General features: G+C 42.1%; 1 protein-coding gene across 1 annotated transcript; it reads left to right on the top strand.

Moving 5' to 3' along the window:
* The first annotated feature begins 476 nt into the window (after positions 1-476).
* Positions 477-3,684, top strand: POP4 (POP4 homolog, ribonuclease P/MRP subunit). The gene is made up of 7 exons (XM_030025682.2): positions 477-537; positions 620-672; positions 1,063-1,286; positions 1,982-2,059; positions 2,277-2,338; positions 2,687-2,788; positions 3,300-3,684. The coding sequence occupies exons 1-7, from the start codon at positions 531-533 to the stop codon at positions 3,434-3,436; spliced, it is 663 nt and encodes a 220-aa protein (XP_029881542.1). The 5' UTR covers positions 477-530; the 3' UTR covers positions 3,437-3,684.
* Positions 3,685-16,385: the final 12,701 nt, after the last annotated feature.

The raw sequence follows: 16,385 nt of genomic DNA, 5'->3' as shown, positions 1-16,385 counted from the left end.
ACCCCTTTTTGTCCCTTATGACTCTGTCGCACAGACGTCGGGCAAAGCCGGGGGGAGAGGGCTGGCTCCCCCTCGCCCACGGCCTCCTGCCCTGCCGAGAGCTGCCCACGCAGCTCACGAGGGGAGCCAAGGCTGGCGTGTTGGATACGCGACCCGCGTGAAGGCGAGTTTTGCGTGGGTCGCCTTAAGTCTGACCTCAGCCCGGGTTGGGAGGGCACCCCTCTCCCCAGGGCTGCAGAGGCCGCGGCAGCACCGTCCTCACAGGCCCGCGCCTGCCTTCCGCGCCCCCGCGGGGCCCTGCCAGCTCTCGGCACCCCGGGAGCGGCCCCGCGGTGTTGCTGGCCCCTCATAACGACAGGAAGAGAGCCGCTTGTTGTTTACTCCCTGGAGCTCCTTCCCCACGAAGGCAGTTCGCTTAACGAGGCGCAGCGGCCACGCACCAAGGGTTAAAACCGGCGGCCAGCCCCCGCCGCCTGCGCAGGCGCACGTCGCCCCGGCCGTCGTCACCACCTGCGCCGGCGGCCGCCGCGATGGAGGGTGAGGGCCGGAGGGCCGGTGGGCCAGCGGGGCCGGCGCCGCGGCGGCCCCGCCTGACGCCCTGCCCCGCTCTGCCTTGCAGGGTCGCTGTACCGCCGCCTGCCGCCGGAGGAGACGGGGGAGCCGCGCCTCCAGGTACCGGCGGCCGCCCGAGGAGCCCCGGCGCGGCAGGACCGCCGGCGGCGGGGAGGGGGGGACGCGGCCGGAGGAGCGGGGCCCGCCGCCCCGGCGGGGACCTGGCGGCCTCGCCCCTTCCCCCGCAGCGGCTCCGGGTTCCCCCGTGCGCGGCCGGTGGCTTTGGCCGTTCCGAACGAAACGAGAAAACGGTCGTTTCCTCACCCGCGGTGAGGAGAGCCCAGGCCGCTGCACGCCCGGGGCTTCAGCGTGTGAACGCCTTCCAGTACCTGGGCGTAGATCTCCCGTTCCTCGGGTGGTTCTGTCGACTTGATAAAACCACTAGTCAGCAGCAAGTTCGTAATTTAATTAAAATCTAGCATTTTAAAGTATCTTCTAAAATATCTTTAGCCTCAGGGATCAGAAGAGGCCAAAGCGTTTGTAAACGCCTTCCTGAAGCGCAGTATGCCAAAAATGAAAGATGAAGCTATCCAGGATATATTAACTCGGAAAGCTGTAGTTCTTGAGCATTATTCCAAAAAGAAGACAAAGCAGAAGAAGAAGAAAACAAAAGGTTTCACTGCCAAGCAAAGGCGAGAAATGCGCCTTTTTGAAATTGAACCCGAACAGCAAAGGTAAGATCTTAAATATTTTCCCTCTGTAGTAAAAGCGGGAAGTACATCAAAAGTATGTAAAAGCAGCAGCACGTACACGTGGACACTAGCCCTTCTGTATGTGAAGTCTGTCTGAGACTCTGTTTGTGGCATTTTGCCATGAGAAAAGAGTTCGCTTGTCCGTATAGTTGGAAAATTCATTTCTGTTTGGTACTGCTTCTCTTCCCTTTTGTATACCTAAATGTAACAATAAATCAAACTGAAATACAACCACCTCTGACTTCAGTTTTTAAAGTTAGACTGCCTGTGACCAGAGGGTCAAAATTCTGCATCAGGTTCCTCAAACTAATGCATGCTGAACAAAGCCCCTGCTGTTGCTGACATGAAGTAAGTGGGGAGATAAAAGAGTAGAAATCTCTTCGGTCTTAGATGTGGCCCAATCCTCTAAAACACATCACTGTTTGGGGTCAATAGAGAGGACAATACTTTGTGCCTTTTTTTTTTTTTTAAATAAAGTAAACCTGTTGTATGGAGTGGGCTACCTCACAGGTTAAGTTACAAGAGCAGAACCTCACAGGTTAAGTTACAAGAGCAGATTACAAAACTTACAAGTGTTAGTCTTAACTCTGTTGTAAATATGGATTACCTCAGTAATCAACCAATAGATTTTTTGATAATTAAGTTCTTGTATAATACTTTTTGTCTTTTTACTGCAGATACGCCATCTTTCTACCACTACATGAACTCTGGAAACAGTATATCAGAGACCTATGTCATGGTCTTAAACCAGATGTGTAAGTTGAGATATTTTAAAATTACTGTGGTTTTTGATTTAGTAGATATTTCCAGGTTTACTGAGTTACTGCTTGAAACATCATAGTTACTTGATAAAGATACATACTATTTCTGTAAGCTTTGACCATGATTTTAATAGTCATGGTCACATTTTGTAAACCTAACTTTCCATATAATTTTCTTTCCCTCTTCTCTGATGCCACCCTCTTCTTCAAGGCAACCACACGTGATTCAGGGCAAACTGCTAAAAGCTGATCTCCATGGAGCTATGGTTACAGGTATTCTGTTTGTTTTCTTTTTCAAAATTATCTGAAGTTAAGTAGACACTCCTATATTTCAGGTACTTATTTTTAAATTCCTTTCAGCATCATTAACTCTAGAATCATACAGTTGAGATCATATGTTGATGGATTCTTTCTCTACTTGCCAATGCCAATGACTTTTCAACTACTCTTGAAAGTCATGTTGTTAGTTGCAAAGATTAACTGCAAGTTTCACCAGTGATTACTGTAATTGCATTACTTCAGAATATTGCAAACCAGTTTTTAAAATCATTAGGCAACTGTAGAAGAGCAAATAAACTGCCTGCATCTGAAATTTTCTAATACATACTTCTGTTCTTTCAGTCACAAAATCAAAGTGCCCCTCTTACGTTGGGATAACAGGAATCATTCTACAGGAATTTAAACATGTCTTCAAAATTATCACTAAAGAGGACAAATTAAAAGGTATATAAGACAACTTTTTGAGTGCTTTTCACAACTTGAATAATCGGAAATTTCTTAAACACACTATTCATCTTACACCTCTCGAGTACCTTGTTTTATATCAGTGCTTTCAGCTCTTTGCATAGAGTGGCAGAAGTCAGTGTCTTTACTGACCACGTATCAGCCCAGTATCTTACCAAAAAAGTATTTCATTAGAAATGAGCAATTAAAAAAAAAATTTCCAGTGAACCCAACGTGATTATGCACAAGGCTTATTCATCTGATTCACATTGGATGTTCTCTGCAACACTTAGTGCATGCTCCTGAAAGAGGACTAACTTTAATAATTCCAGTTTAAAATTTAGAGGATTTGGTTATTTTTCTTCTCATGCTAAAGCATAAAAACCTTGATATGTGGCAAGCCTCAAGCCTACATGTGACTAATATCCCCTGGTACATCAGTATATTTTCATAACAGGGATTTGTTTACATTAGTCCACTTTTGTTAATTTATTTCCTTTTGCATTTTCAGTTGTTCCCAAACTTAACAACGTATTTAGCTTGGAGATTGATGGATTCATTTCCTACATCTATGGAAGCAAGTTCCAGCTTAGAGCAAGTGAGCGATCTGCAAAAAAATTCAAGTTGAAAGGAACTATTGACCTATGATTTCATAGAAAATCAGAAATATTAATAGAAATGTCTGAAGGAAAACAGCAGTTTAAATACCAGGTTCTCTGGCAGATTGGAAATAGAATAGCTATGTGAAATATTTCTAAAGCATTTCTTCTTACTGAAGAATGACTAGTACCTGTTGTCTTTAAAGCAATCTCTCAGACTGTTGGAGTTTGTTGTATCTGTTTTGTTATTTGTATATAACATTCTGGCTTTTATTAAACTTACATGATTGGTATTGATTACCTGACTCCTGTTTCAATTTATAATCATAAATTTGCACAATGAAAATTGTCTTGTAACTGTGATAAATGTTATTGTTGCTTTCTGTATAAATTGGGCTTTATCTGCCTATTACATGCTTACAATGAGACTGTAGGCAATGACAACTGCTCTTTTATAATCGTTCCTGGGCCAACATCAACATCTTTGCTTGGTGCAAGCATATATGCAAGTAAGTTGTTTCAACTGATTGGTTTTACCTTGAGTATTTCCTTCCCTGTGGTTAATATTGTTACAGATAACATGTACGTGAGCGAGAATATAGACATACTAAACATGTAATGCAGCCCTGCAAGCTGTTTACTTACCAGGGGCTTACTAGTAACATACTACTTTAATCTAATAATACAGATATGTCTGTATTAGTAAATATATATTGTCATGCCAGAGTGCAGGGAACACATCACGTAACAGGGAAGCACTTGAAGCTAGAAATTCGAAGATGGAAGTGACCCCCAATCTTCAATTACCACAAAATTGCTTTATGAATATTTAACCTCTATTTCTAGAGCTTTACTGTAGCCTGTTTTCATATATATTTAGACATGGTGTCTATGTTATACATTTAAAAAAATACCCTTATTAAAAGGTAGACATTACATACAATTTTAAAAAAGGCTAGCATGGATGGCACTTAATTTATATCACTTGTTTGTGAGCACTATATCACTGGAACACAAGCAGTCAGGTAGTTTCATAGCATAAGTCTTCTAAACTCACCAATCACCCTTAATAAAGCACCACTTGGGAAGAAGCTTCTAGTGTTTAAACCTTTTCTAAATATTTGCTTTTTGCAGCAGTCTGCAACAGTGGTTGTAATGGAGACCCCATACTCACACCAGTGGAGACTTGTTCAGCATTGAGTACATGTGCTTCATGTATCCTCAGCCCCTTTTAATCTCCTTTTTTCTCTCTCCCCCCCCCCCTACTTCCAGATCCTTTTTTGATTGCCCAGATTATAATCTCTCATTAACTAGGCTGGTTTGACTTATTTGGGAGGTGGAAGTGACCCGCATATTTAGGTCACTTTACATTTTTCTGTTGTAAAAGAGCCTCTATGGTGTTTATGTTATAGAGGTAGCTTTCACAGCTTTCAATTTAAATCGCCAAGTCAATTTCAGGATCAAATGAAAGACCTGTATCTAGGAGGAGGGAGTTTTTCCCTGCCACCATTCAAGCATTTGTAGCCAAGCAGGGTCATTTCTTTAAAGAGAACATAGCTGTTTCTCACATACACTGCACACCAAAGCCTCATACTGGGTTCAGGAGGACAGCTCCAGCTAGAGCTCTTAACTGCACTGCAGGGCACACAAGCCATTTATCTGCCATGAGAAAGCCAAAGATCATCACCACCTCCAACCCTCCCCAGTCCTATGAAAACACTAACTGTGCCAGTCAGCCCTCAAGTCAGTTGGCCTCCAAAATTCCTACTTCCTTTCTGGACCTGTTGCTGAGAGAGGTTACAGGAGAGCTGCATCTCCCTGGCATGATCCCTCAGACACAAACCAGATTCAGCATCACTGAACCAGACTGATCAGCTGAAATCACAGCCTGGGCAATACTGGTTTTCAAGAACAGACTGCTTCTCTTCCCCGTCTGAAGTCAGGAAATAAAGTAGTTGGTATGGAAATAAATCTTTGTTGCAATTATATTAAGTACTGCCCTTGAGATGGGGAAAACAGACAGTGTTTTTGCTAGAGATTTTATAGAGGGAAATACAGTCATTTCACACCAATAGGAAACTAGGAGAAAGAAACACTGGGAAAGCTTTTGAAAATACAGATAAACACACTTGAAAGTGCCAAAGAGTAGAAGGTTTTTTCAATGAATTTACATCTGTGAAGTAAGAACAAGATGTATTAAAGTTGTTAGACCCAAGTTGTTATTCTACCTAGTACCCATTACTCCTCTCAACGTTCTCCGAAATTAAATCCCTTGTTTTCCTGCGAGAGGTCAGAAGGAAAAACAAACAAAGTGGTAGAAAGCATAAATCATAGCAGAAACTTTCCTTTCAGGACAACGACCTAATTTTAATTTTGCTCATAGCCTTCAGTGTAACATCTAATTAAGACATCTGTTAAATGCCTATAATGTTAAATTAAAAGGGGGAAGCTAATAGAACTTTATTGTCATAGTCCAGTTAATTAACATTAAGGGCCTTTAATGGATGTCTTAAATAGACATCGTTAATGGGAATGCCATACAAATTGGAATTAGGCACAATCACATTTCGTTGTGCTGTGAAGGACATACCATATTCTACCATATGGACACATAGATGAACACAATACAACTTCCCATAGCTACTGGCATTTCCATTTTTTAAACTATTTCAGCAACCAAAAGACAAACGCTACCTAGCAGTCCCTTTCGATAAATAACAGGAAGGCATTCATTATTTACAGTGAAGAGTGCTGAAAAGATGTTCAAAGGTCTCCTCAAGGTAATCACAAGCTAGTAGCACATAAAGACAGATGACAAATGAAGAATAACGAGAGCTGAACAGCCAACGCATTGAAGGCACCTTTACTGCAGTTGGTAAATCACCTGAAGAGGCCTTTTTGTAATGACTCAGTGAGGTGTTCCAAACAGCCCCCATAAATCACTCCCGCAGACCATTGGTATCACTGTCTACCCATCAGTTCCTTGAACCAAACCCCCGTCCCATCTGCTTTCTCCAGAACGCAGCTCTGTGTTCATCTTTCACTAGAACACATTAAACTCCCCATTGCTGGTGAAGGAACTTGCTTAGAAACTGAGTAAAGTGAAAATGACTGCACCAGTCCTCCCCTGCTGATTCATGACCATTCCCCATCTCTTCATTAGCTGAGACAGTAAATACTTAATGGATTTAATATTAGAAAATTGGAGAACTAATCACAGCTGTCTCTAATATGCCTCTTCCTTTCTACGTTCAACTGTGAATTGCACGCAGCAGAGACACGTTATTAGTTATGATTTTTATACCTAAACTCTCTCTCACTAAAGAAAAGGCTAACCAGGGAATAATGAACAATAATGAACAATATACTGTCTCACTACATTAAACACACTTCTGCTTTCCTATTACTATGTATATATATTTATAACCAATCTGAACTGAAACAACTATAAACAATCCAGTTACTGAATTTTGAACATTTAAGCAAGAACGGGAAAACAAACAAAAACACCCCATAATTTCCATTCCAAACCTCAAAATAATTCATTGCAGGAAATGCTTGAAATTAAAGCCAAGTCGCATCCAAGAAAACACACAGAATTTTCTATTTGAAGGGGTTTTTTTATACTTCCTCTAAAAGATGGATTACACAGCGATACAATGGAAACCCCCCAAAATGTCCTGGGACTCTCCTCGGGAAACTCATATTAAATCACTGAAATCACAGCAGCATGTAGCTGATGTTAACTCTATATATTCAAGCCACCCAATGTTTTACTGAAGCATAAGAGGGCATAAAATTCCGATCTGGACCAGAGCCTTTTTCAATTAATTCTCAAGTCTTGGACAAGTTCGCCCCTCTGGCAGACTCTCTTTGTCCATTTTAGTATTTCAGATCTGGGAGGACTTGTGTCAATGCAAGAGGTTAGAAATAATTTCTAAGCCTCTTACAACCTTTGACCAAGCAACTCCTGTTAAACAAACCTTAAAATAATTTGGAACAGTAACACATAGTCCTTAATAACCAGCTGCATTTTGCAAAGGAGAAGTCCCGGCAAGGGCGACTAGTATTTTTCACTAGAACAATGCCCCTATTGAACTGGAAAAGGGCTGGCTATGGCTATGCCAGGCTGGTATGATCTGGAAAAGGAAGCTTCTTGTTCCGAGGTGTGTGCATAAAAGATAAGCAAACCCGGCTTAGCTATTTTCACCATAATATGCAAATCATAGGTTTAGAAAACTTGACTGGAAACATTGGTGGTATTTTCTAACAGAAAGAGACCAAAAAATGGCATGGGGTGAGAAAGAGTATAAAAGAAAAAACAGAGTGAGTCAGAGCTCAGACAGAATAACAAAGGGAAGGACAATCAGTTTGGTAGGGGAAACAAATCCTGCAGAGAAAAGCTGCAGGTATCCATTGGTGCGACACTGGTAATTCTGTGCATCATCTGCAGGCTTCCACTTTTCTAGGGAAAAAGATACTCAGTTTTGCTACAGACTGCACGTGTCACACCCTAACCAACCAGGGCTACTCATCCTTCTCCACATTGGCACTTTTTCTTTACTTCTGGTATTTTTAAGGCTTTTGTAAAAAGATTTAGAAATAACCTTTAACATTCTATAAACAAATATGAAGCAGTCCTTAAGAAGTGAATAAAAGCCACAGCATACCATCTAAAAATTATCAAAATTTTTCAGTTTCCAAGGAAAAATGGTGTCCTTGGGCATTCAACAGCACGACTGGGAGATGCTGAGCTTGCGACAGAGCTCTTGCAGCAGCCCAGGCCCACACTCTGCCGAGTGTTTCTGTTGGTGCACGTGTACCAAAGAACCAGAACACACTGCAAAGCTACTAGCGGGTTTGCCATCAATTAACTTACGTCTTTGCTTATAAATCCTTCCTTATATAGCATCCTTTGCCTCATATAACCAGAACAGTTCACTTATTTTTTATACACCTCCTTCTCCTCCTTTTAAAATTCGCTTAAAACACAGCTGTGATGTCAGGCAGGACCCACTGTACTGCATTAGACCCGAGACACCATCTTGCTCCTCTGCATCAGCAGCATGTTTTCAGGGACAGGAGCAGCTCCTTCTCAAAACCAGGGCAGCACTGCTTTTACCTAAACAGAGCAATCCTCAGCCCCTTACCAGAGCAGTTAGTCATGCTCGTTCCCCAGTTACAAGTCCCCAAAACATATGCAGACAGGTTTTTTAACTAACAAAAAGTTCTGGTCACCTTATCACTCCTGCTGCAGTTGCCAACACCTTCATACTAAAGACCACCGAACAGCTAATTCCCAGCTCCTGCTGTTCGTCACTCCTCCCTCAGCACACACTACAATTTCCTTAATTAATCTCCCTTTGCCTCCACAGCATCCTTACCATAGGTGATGCAAGTACAAGGCTTCAGCAATCCATGAGCTCTCCTTTCTGGTTCCAACAGCCCCATCTTCTTCAGCCTATACACCACGTGAGATCTGAGCAGCACCAGCAGGACAGAAGGTCCCCAACACCCAGTAACAGCTATATCAGGCCAGTCTCCTGTACCATCACAGCTGAGGCAAATGCCCAACTGGCCTCTTTAGCAACACCAAAATTCCAAACAAGCTCTCTTGACATGGAAAACACCTGAGTACTTTGAAAGGCTAACCCTTGTCAGCTGTGCCTCTTACCCCAGCTGTACCACCTTTTTGCACCCCAGGTGAGCTCGTTAGCATGCAGGACCTTGGTGAGTAAAGCGCATTAGTCGACCTATATAACAAATGCTCACCTTCATTCATCTTGTTAGACAAATAAAAACTGGATTTACAAAGCCTATCATGCTACAACATTCACCAGACCATGGTCCTATGCACCAGGTCAAATTATACATCGACAATGGCCGAATCCACGGAATTTCACGGAGGTTTGACACACCTTTGTCTCACACTCCCCTTCCTTAATTCTGTCACTCCTATGGTAACTAACTCCAATTCTGAGTCACCTTCCCCACAGCATGTGATGAAAATACATTCTTTTGGTAAGGCAGAAATCTCCCTCAGTGTACTGGTTTAATTAAATTAACGACCGAATGTGAAAAATAGAGGATCAAGCATCCGCTACTGCTGAGAGGAGCAGTTACATCTGGCAAATGCAAACCTCCCGGGCTGCAAAACAAACAGTACCTGGTGCTCTGCCTACAGACAGGTTTTGACACATAGCTCTGCACACTCTGCCTGTTGGATAGGGATTACGGAGAACTACAGAGAACCTAGCAACATTTAATACTGAATTAAGAGCTCTCCCTGTTAAGACAGCTTTCTGCTGCTTTCTATTATTGTATTAGTCAGATAAGGTACAGTACCTTATAACTATTAAGAAGAGAAAAAAATTGAGTATAGGATTGACTAAACATAACTGATAGCTTTGAACCAGAATGCTGAAGGAAAAGGCACAACCTAAACTTTACGGTCTATCCTGCCCTGCTCCCCAGCCTATTTTGAGGCTATTACTTTTTTTCATTCTGCTAGGAAGTATTCCCATAGCACCTAACTATTGCCAAACAACACTGATTTAAAACATGTTATTTTCATATACTTTCAGGCACTGACCAATCTTCTAATAACCATCACCTTCTATAGGCAGCTGAACAGCATGTTAAAGATTTGTACTACAGGCCTGTTAACAGAAATCTCTTCCTCGTGTATTACTTACTAAATTCAGCCTTATTTCTTTCAGCTCTCAGAATGAGCTCCTAGCCTCATGACATATGTGCATACTTTTGACTGAGAGACTAATATTAAAGTATACAAAAAAAAAAAATATAGTTAGAACATTAATTATAATATTCATATAATAGTTTCTGGGAAGTATGATATTATCAGAAATGCCAAGGCTTGACCTCACAAATTTTAAATCAATAACCAAAATTGAATATAAATGCTAAAGTCCTCATACACTTGTTAAAGGCAAAAGTTAAGACTTCAAAAACAAAACCTCAAGCAGGACTACACTCACTTGTCTGTGAGTCAGGGCTTCTCAGCTGAGCCACATGGCTCCTGGGCCCCAGGCTTGTAACAGAATGTTTAGGGAAACATGCTTGTTGTGTACGTGAGTCCAGCTGCCAATGCAGACCGCTGACTACAAGCTCCTTGGCCATCCTCTAGCGTACACACAGTTATCAGCCCCAAAATGGACTCTACTTAATGGCACTGTTATTCTGGGAGAGAGGAAAAATAGGATTATGCACTTCTTGTAAATGTTAAAATAATCCCATAAATCTGAATAAAATGGATGTTTTTTGGTGAAATTATCTGCAACACTCTGCCATGCATATTCTTCCTCTAAAGGATTATTTCAAAATTATGGACTCAGAAATGTTCAGCCGGATAGTTCTTGGGTGGCTGGTGTGCTCACTGAAGAATTTAAATGATGTAATAGCTATTGAACACCCCATTATATGGCTGCCTAATTAATGTAAATGATAGTTATGTCTCACTCACACAGGATTATTTTACACGGAGGAAAATCTACTACTCACTGCCACAGTAGCCATTTCAATAGTTTTTATAGGAGCAGTTGCATTATGGCTTCATTGAGTAAAAGGTAAGTAGCCATCCTAAATAATGAAGATTGAAGGTTTAATAGTCCCAATAAAGAATCCTGCAGGTTTTTTATTTCAAAAATTAAAGTTTGATTGCAAGCGTATGATAATGAGAGGGAAAAGAGCACTGGCACGTGCAATTCTTCTGCAGCCCAGGCTCCTCGGGAACTTCCATTTCTTCTGCACAGAAATACAGAAGAACAAGGACAGGAAAAAAGAAAATAAGCTCTACTTTTCATGACAGCGTGTCCAAGCTCCAAGCCTCTCCCTGTGGCAACATTTCAATGGAGAAGGATATGCTGGATTGTGCCTGTTATACTTAGAAGGCTGACAGTACTGGAACAGCTGCATACGGCTGCTCATGTACACAAAATACGCTCAAATAACGTGAAGAGCCCAGCTTAGACCCATTTGAGTGATGATATGCAGACATAAGCCAGCCTTGCAAACTTGTCTCAGAATGGTAGCCTATTACCGCAACTCTTTTTTGCAATGCAATAGTCAAGGGACTCGGCATTTCTGTTACGAGACCCTATTTCCAAGGTTATATATCAGAGATTATAACAGCTATAAAAATTCAAATGAGATTTAAAACTTGGCATAAGCATTCTCGCTTGGGATCTAGTATTTTTTAAGCTAATCTTTGCTGGAAAAGCTAAAAGTTTACTTGTTCCACTTGTTATTCTAGGTCTCTATTGCTACATAATTCTCAATCTAGATTCTTACGTGCTCCCCATCGCAGTACCCAAGTAATTTCTTTTCACAGCTGCCTTTTCAGAATGGCAGTTCAGAGCTAGGACAATTGATTTGACATTTGTTTCTCCAAACAGCAAACTTCCAAGAAGGGTTTTAAAAGAACTTCTGTTCCAAGGCAGCCACTTTTTTTCAGCAATAAAGCACCACATGTGTTTTAACAAGTAAAAAGTGGCAACAACATTAACCTGAATTATGGTAACAATGACTACAAAACAAGCTGGCTGGGGATTTGCAAACACAATCTCCAGATGTCTGCAGAAGATCTGATTTATCAAACACATTCCAGGCAGGATTTGTTGTGGGTTTGTACTTCTAATAAAAGAGGTCTGTAATATTTATTTACTGTTAGTGTCAGTGAAAGGTGCTACCCTTGCGACATCTTTCAGAAAGGTAAGTAGATCCCTTTAGAATAATCCACAGGATAAGGAGAGAGCCACAGACCCTAGAAATTAAAGCTTGGAAACACCAATGAAATGAATAGGATGAAGCTGAAGGTTAAATATAGGGAGGGGAAAAAAAAGGATCATAGGAATTGGAGGCAGCCTTAAGAGGAAACCTCAGGTAGTGCCAAAGAGAAGTCCCATGCACTCTGGCTGCAGGGACAGGTTAGAAACACTAAATGCAAGCTATGGAAGACGCAACCATATTACATCAGCAAAGCCTGTGGCCACTTAAAATGCTTCCCTCTGTGTGGGTCCTTAGAAGCACCACATTGAAGAGTAAAGGCTAGCTCTACCTCTGGCTGCGATTCACAGCCTTGCTGCTGAGGCCGTGATGAGAAGCCCTGGCTAGTGCTTACTTTAGGGATGATTTTTGTGGTATGATTCCCTGCCATACAGGAGCTGGACTGACACGAACGCCCTCTTTTGAAGCAGGTCTCCACACAACCCTGCCCACAGAAAAGTGCTGCATGCAAGTAACTCATCTCTTGTGTTAGTGGAAGAGTGGCACAAGTATGGGCAGAAGCAGTGGGGCCATTAAATTTATGTTCCCTCGCCTTCATTCTCACAGTTCTGCCATGCAGTACTTCGGACTTAAAACTAATGCTTCATACAAAGAATATAGGGTCCCTTATATCCTAGACTCAATATCCAGGGGAAAAAAAAAAAGCAACATATATGTACATAGAAGTAAAATAAGCAAAACACGATCCACATTTTTAATTTTGCATTTACAGTGCAATACCTCCTATTTGCAATGACTTGTGAACAGCAGCTTTAGGTCAGCACTGCATCAAGATAACTACCTTTGTTTCTGGTTTGTTGTGTTGTTGGTTTTTTGGTTTGTTTAAAGCAACAAAGTTGGGGCAATGCTTTAGGATTACTTAGAAAACCCAAGGCTTACCCAGAGAATAACAACATCTTCTGGTCTTGAACAATGACTTCTGTTTAAAACAAGATGAGTTACTAAGGTGAACAGATTGAGTAATCAAGCTCAATCAAGCATGCGCAATATGCACTGTAACAATATTCACTGTTTGGTGAAGTAATAAAAAAGCTTTATTTTCTTTTGACTTCTGGCAGTCTACCCCAAAGAACCGTTCATTCCTACTTCCACCCAGCTAGCGTTTCTGTGAAGATGTATCATGATTTTTACCTACTTTGCCAAATACATTGTTGGGGAGGGGGAAACAAAGAAAAACATCCTACAGCTATACGCAGGAGACAACACTAGCACCTACACAGGCATCAAGCTTTGCTGGTACAGTCCATGCTCTGATCAAACATTGTTTTTGTGTAGGACAGCAGTGTCGTGCTTTGGAAGACAAGCCACTTTTGGGGCTACACACTTAGGACAACATTTCAAAAGACAGTTTTCTTCCCACACAGCAGAATGGTTTGTAGCTTCAGGAAAACTACATTAATATCTTATGGCTTGGCTCTGAGGCACAGGTATTTTAATTTATTATTGTCGCTGCTGTTTTTGTTGTTGCTTTTCTTGCAACTAACATAAAAATGCTATAGAAATCTCACCTCGTTCTATGCCCAGAGCAACACATTTTGCTTTGGTACCAGAAGATGGAGCCACATGCTCACAGTTTTAAAGAGATTTCCACCCACCCCCCCACCCCGTTCTGACAGAAAAAAACACCCATGAAGCAGACAGTGCCTAGAAACTGCTCCCTTACCTTACATGAACTTGCCTTTTTACTGCGTCTATGTGTACTGCTAATCTGGTGCATGCCTTACCCTATGTCAGCTGCCTTTCTCAGATGTTTCCATAACAACTGAATTTTCCTTACTGCAAATATATTTTCTGAATTGCCTACCGTGTCAAAATGAAATTAGGAAACAGAACCAAAGTAAGCCAGGCATTTCCAACTACTAAAATATCACACTTTTAATTTCCTTCATGAAAGGATATACTCTTAAAGGAAGTCATACATGTCCCAGAACCATTAACGTAAGACTCTCTACTCCTCATCTTGTTAAATGGCCAAATAAATGCAGATATAATACCATGTTTACTCTGTGTCCTAAAGCTTAAAAATATGCGCTCAGATGAGAGAATAGGCTAGGTTTGTACTCTGCAAACCCTTCAGCACTGCTGCAGTCACTCAGAGTAAGCCGCGCATTTGATGACTGAGGCATGCCTTTGCCCACCCCAGCAGTTCACTGATGCCCAGCGTGACTGGTTGCCACACGGTAGGGCACAGTTGGTTTTACTCTCTCTGTTGAAGGCTAATAACCCCCCTGTTCTGCTTCAAAACCTTCTTGCCAAAAAAAAAACCCCCAACCCAACAGGGGGAGATGCTTTACCATGGCTGGTCCCTCAGGCCCTACTCCGGGGCAGCTCCCAGCCACTGCTCTGCAGACAGTCCAGGCTGTAGCAGTGCCAGTGGCAGCTGCTCCAAAGGCAGGGCAGGCAAGGAGGACTGCTGACCCCCCAGCAGCTCCACGCTGAGTGGTGGGACAGGGCTGTCAAGTCTGATGGCAAGTCTGCTAAACCCTGCCCCTTAGCCAACAGTGTGTGCTTGTCCTACTGCATACAGCCATCTCCATGATACATTAAGATGAAAAGAGCTTTTGTAAAATGACATACATCTGAGGGGAAGAGAAACTCTTCACTAAAGGTATTAAAGCCTATTAGTGCCTTCCTTTGTTGGCTACTTGCTCTGTGTCAGCTGTATGAGCAGCCAGTCCTAGAGAGTCAGATCAAAGCAAGATAATGGCATTCCTAATAAAGCCAGCAGAGATCTTTCAGGTGAAAGTGTTTATTGTTCAAGAACAGTCAGGTCCTTTCATGTCCTTTCCTGACCTGGCAATGTATGAAGTTACTACAGAACTGTTTCAAATACACAGACTTAATTATTCTTTTTGCCACTCTTTCAGACTGACCTCAGGCAGCAGAAGCAGGCAACTAGTTTTACTCTCATTCATTTCCTTAGTACAATGCCATAACCTCTTTATAACAAATCCTCCACCACAACACTTAACATGTCTCTAATGGGACATTAAAAATGAAGTCAGCAAAACATTCTAGCAAAGTGGTTCACCAAACAACAAAAAAAAATTATTTTTTACAAAATCTAAATATGGGACAAAGCATGCTGCCTCTATAACCCTGAATGCTGCAACCTCCTATCAGCAGTAGATATTCATATGTGGCTTCAGCTCCCACCAGTCCTTGGGGAACCATTTGATGGGGAAAAACAGAAGGGTGTGTGTAACACTGAGTGGAGCCCACAGCGGGTGAGATTGACACAAGTGTCCTCCTCTATCCAGAGCCTGTAGGTACCACAAGGTGGCTTTGGCATGTGGAACTAGAGCAATAGTTACTACTAATTTTCAGCTTTTATTTAAAAAATTGTACTTGCAAACTTATCTCCACCAATTAATTAAAGGCACCCTGAGCGACAAATCTGAAGAAAAAGTCGTATCAACCCTCTTCCCCCCCTCCATTTCCTTCAGTGCTGTGACCAAAAGCCCAATTACAGCTTTGGCTGCCAGGATTTCTGTGCAGTGTCTCTAGTACTCCCTGTATGCTTTTTGGACAATCACTTAAAAACTTGGATTTGCTTCCTTTGCCTGTAATATGTGAACAATACTCAAAGTCCTCCGGGGAGCACCACATTTGGGAATCACTTTCGGGCCACAAAAGCACTCTGTAAAGGTGTAAGGGAGCTGTGGGTTTGAATGCTGAGGCATGCCTCAACAGGAACAAAATGGACTTTCATACTCTTCCATCCGCAGTCAGGGTCCCTTGCAGAGCAGCCACAGCTGTAGCAGAGGTCCCAGTCAAACTGCAGGAGGTGGAGACATCTCAGCCATGCACCCAGTGCAGGCAGAAGTCAGCTGTGCGGCAAAACCACCAAAAGTGGCTGTACCGTGCATCTACCAGGGTTAATCTGCATTAGACTACAAAACCCACAAAGGAAACCCGGGCAGCACTTGTATAGTATGCTGGATGTATCCCAAATACATCACCTGCACTGTTTGTGCTCTCTCTGCTCAGAGAGGAATGGAAATCCCAGAAAGAAATACAGGATTCCTATTGAAGATCTGCACTGAAATGATGGCAAGCTGAGGAAATCTCCAGGAGGAAGCAGAAAAGGCCACACTGTTGATTGACTGTTGTGTCTGCAAGATGGACGAGAATTTGAACTCCTTTGTAAGGAAACCAAACATATCACTTAATAAAAACAAGGCATCCTACAA

This window comes from Aquila chrysaetos, chromosome 9 (assembly GCF_900496995.4).
Source record: "Aquila chrysaetos chrysaetos chromosome 9, bAquChr1.4, whole genome shotgun sequence".
Taxonomy (NCBI): Eukaryota; Metazoa; Chordata; class Aves; order Accipitriformes; family Accipitridae; genus Aquila; species Aquila chrysaetos.
This window is presented reverse-complemented; position numbering and strand designations above follow the sequence as displayed.

Excerpts from the sequence above, each read along its gene's own strand:
- POP4 (XM_030025682.2), top strand. Across the intron at positions 673-1,062 it reads CGGGGGAGCCGCGCCTCCAG|CCTCAGGGATCAGAAGAGGC; the intron begins GTACCGGCGGCC and ends AAATATCTTTAG. Across the intron at positions 1,287-1,981 it reads ATTGAACCCGAACAGCAAAG|ATACGCCATCTTTCTACCAC; the intron begins GTAAGATCTTAA and ends TTTTTACTGCAG.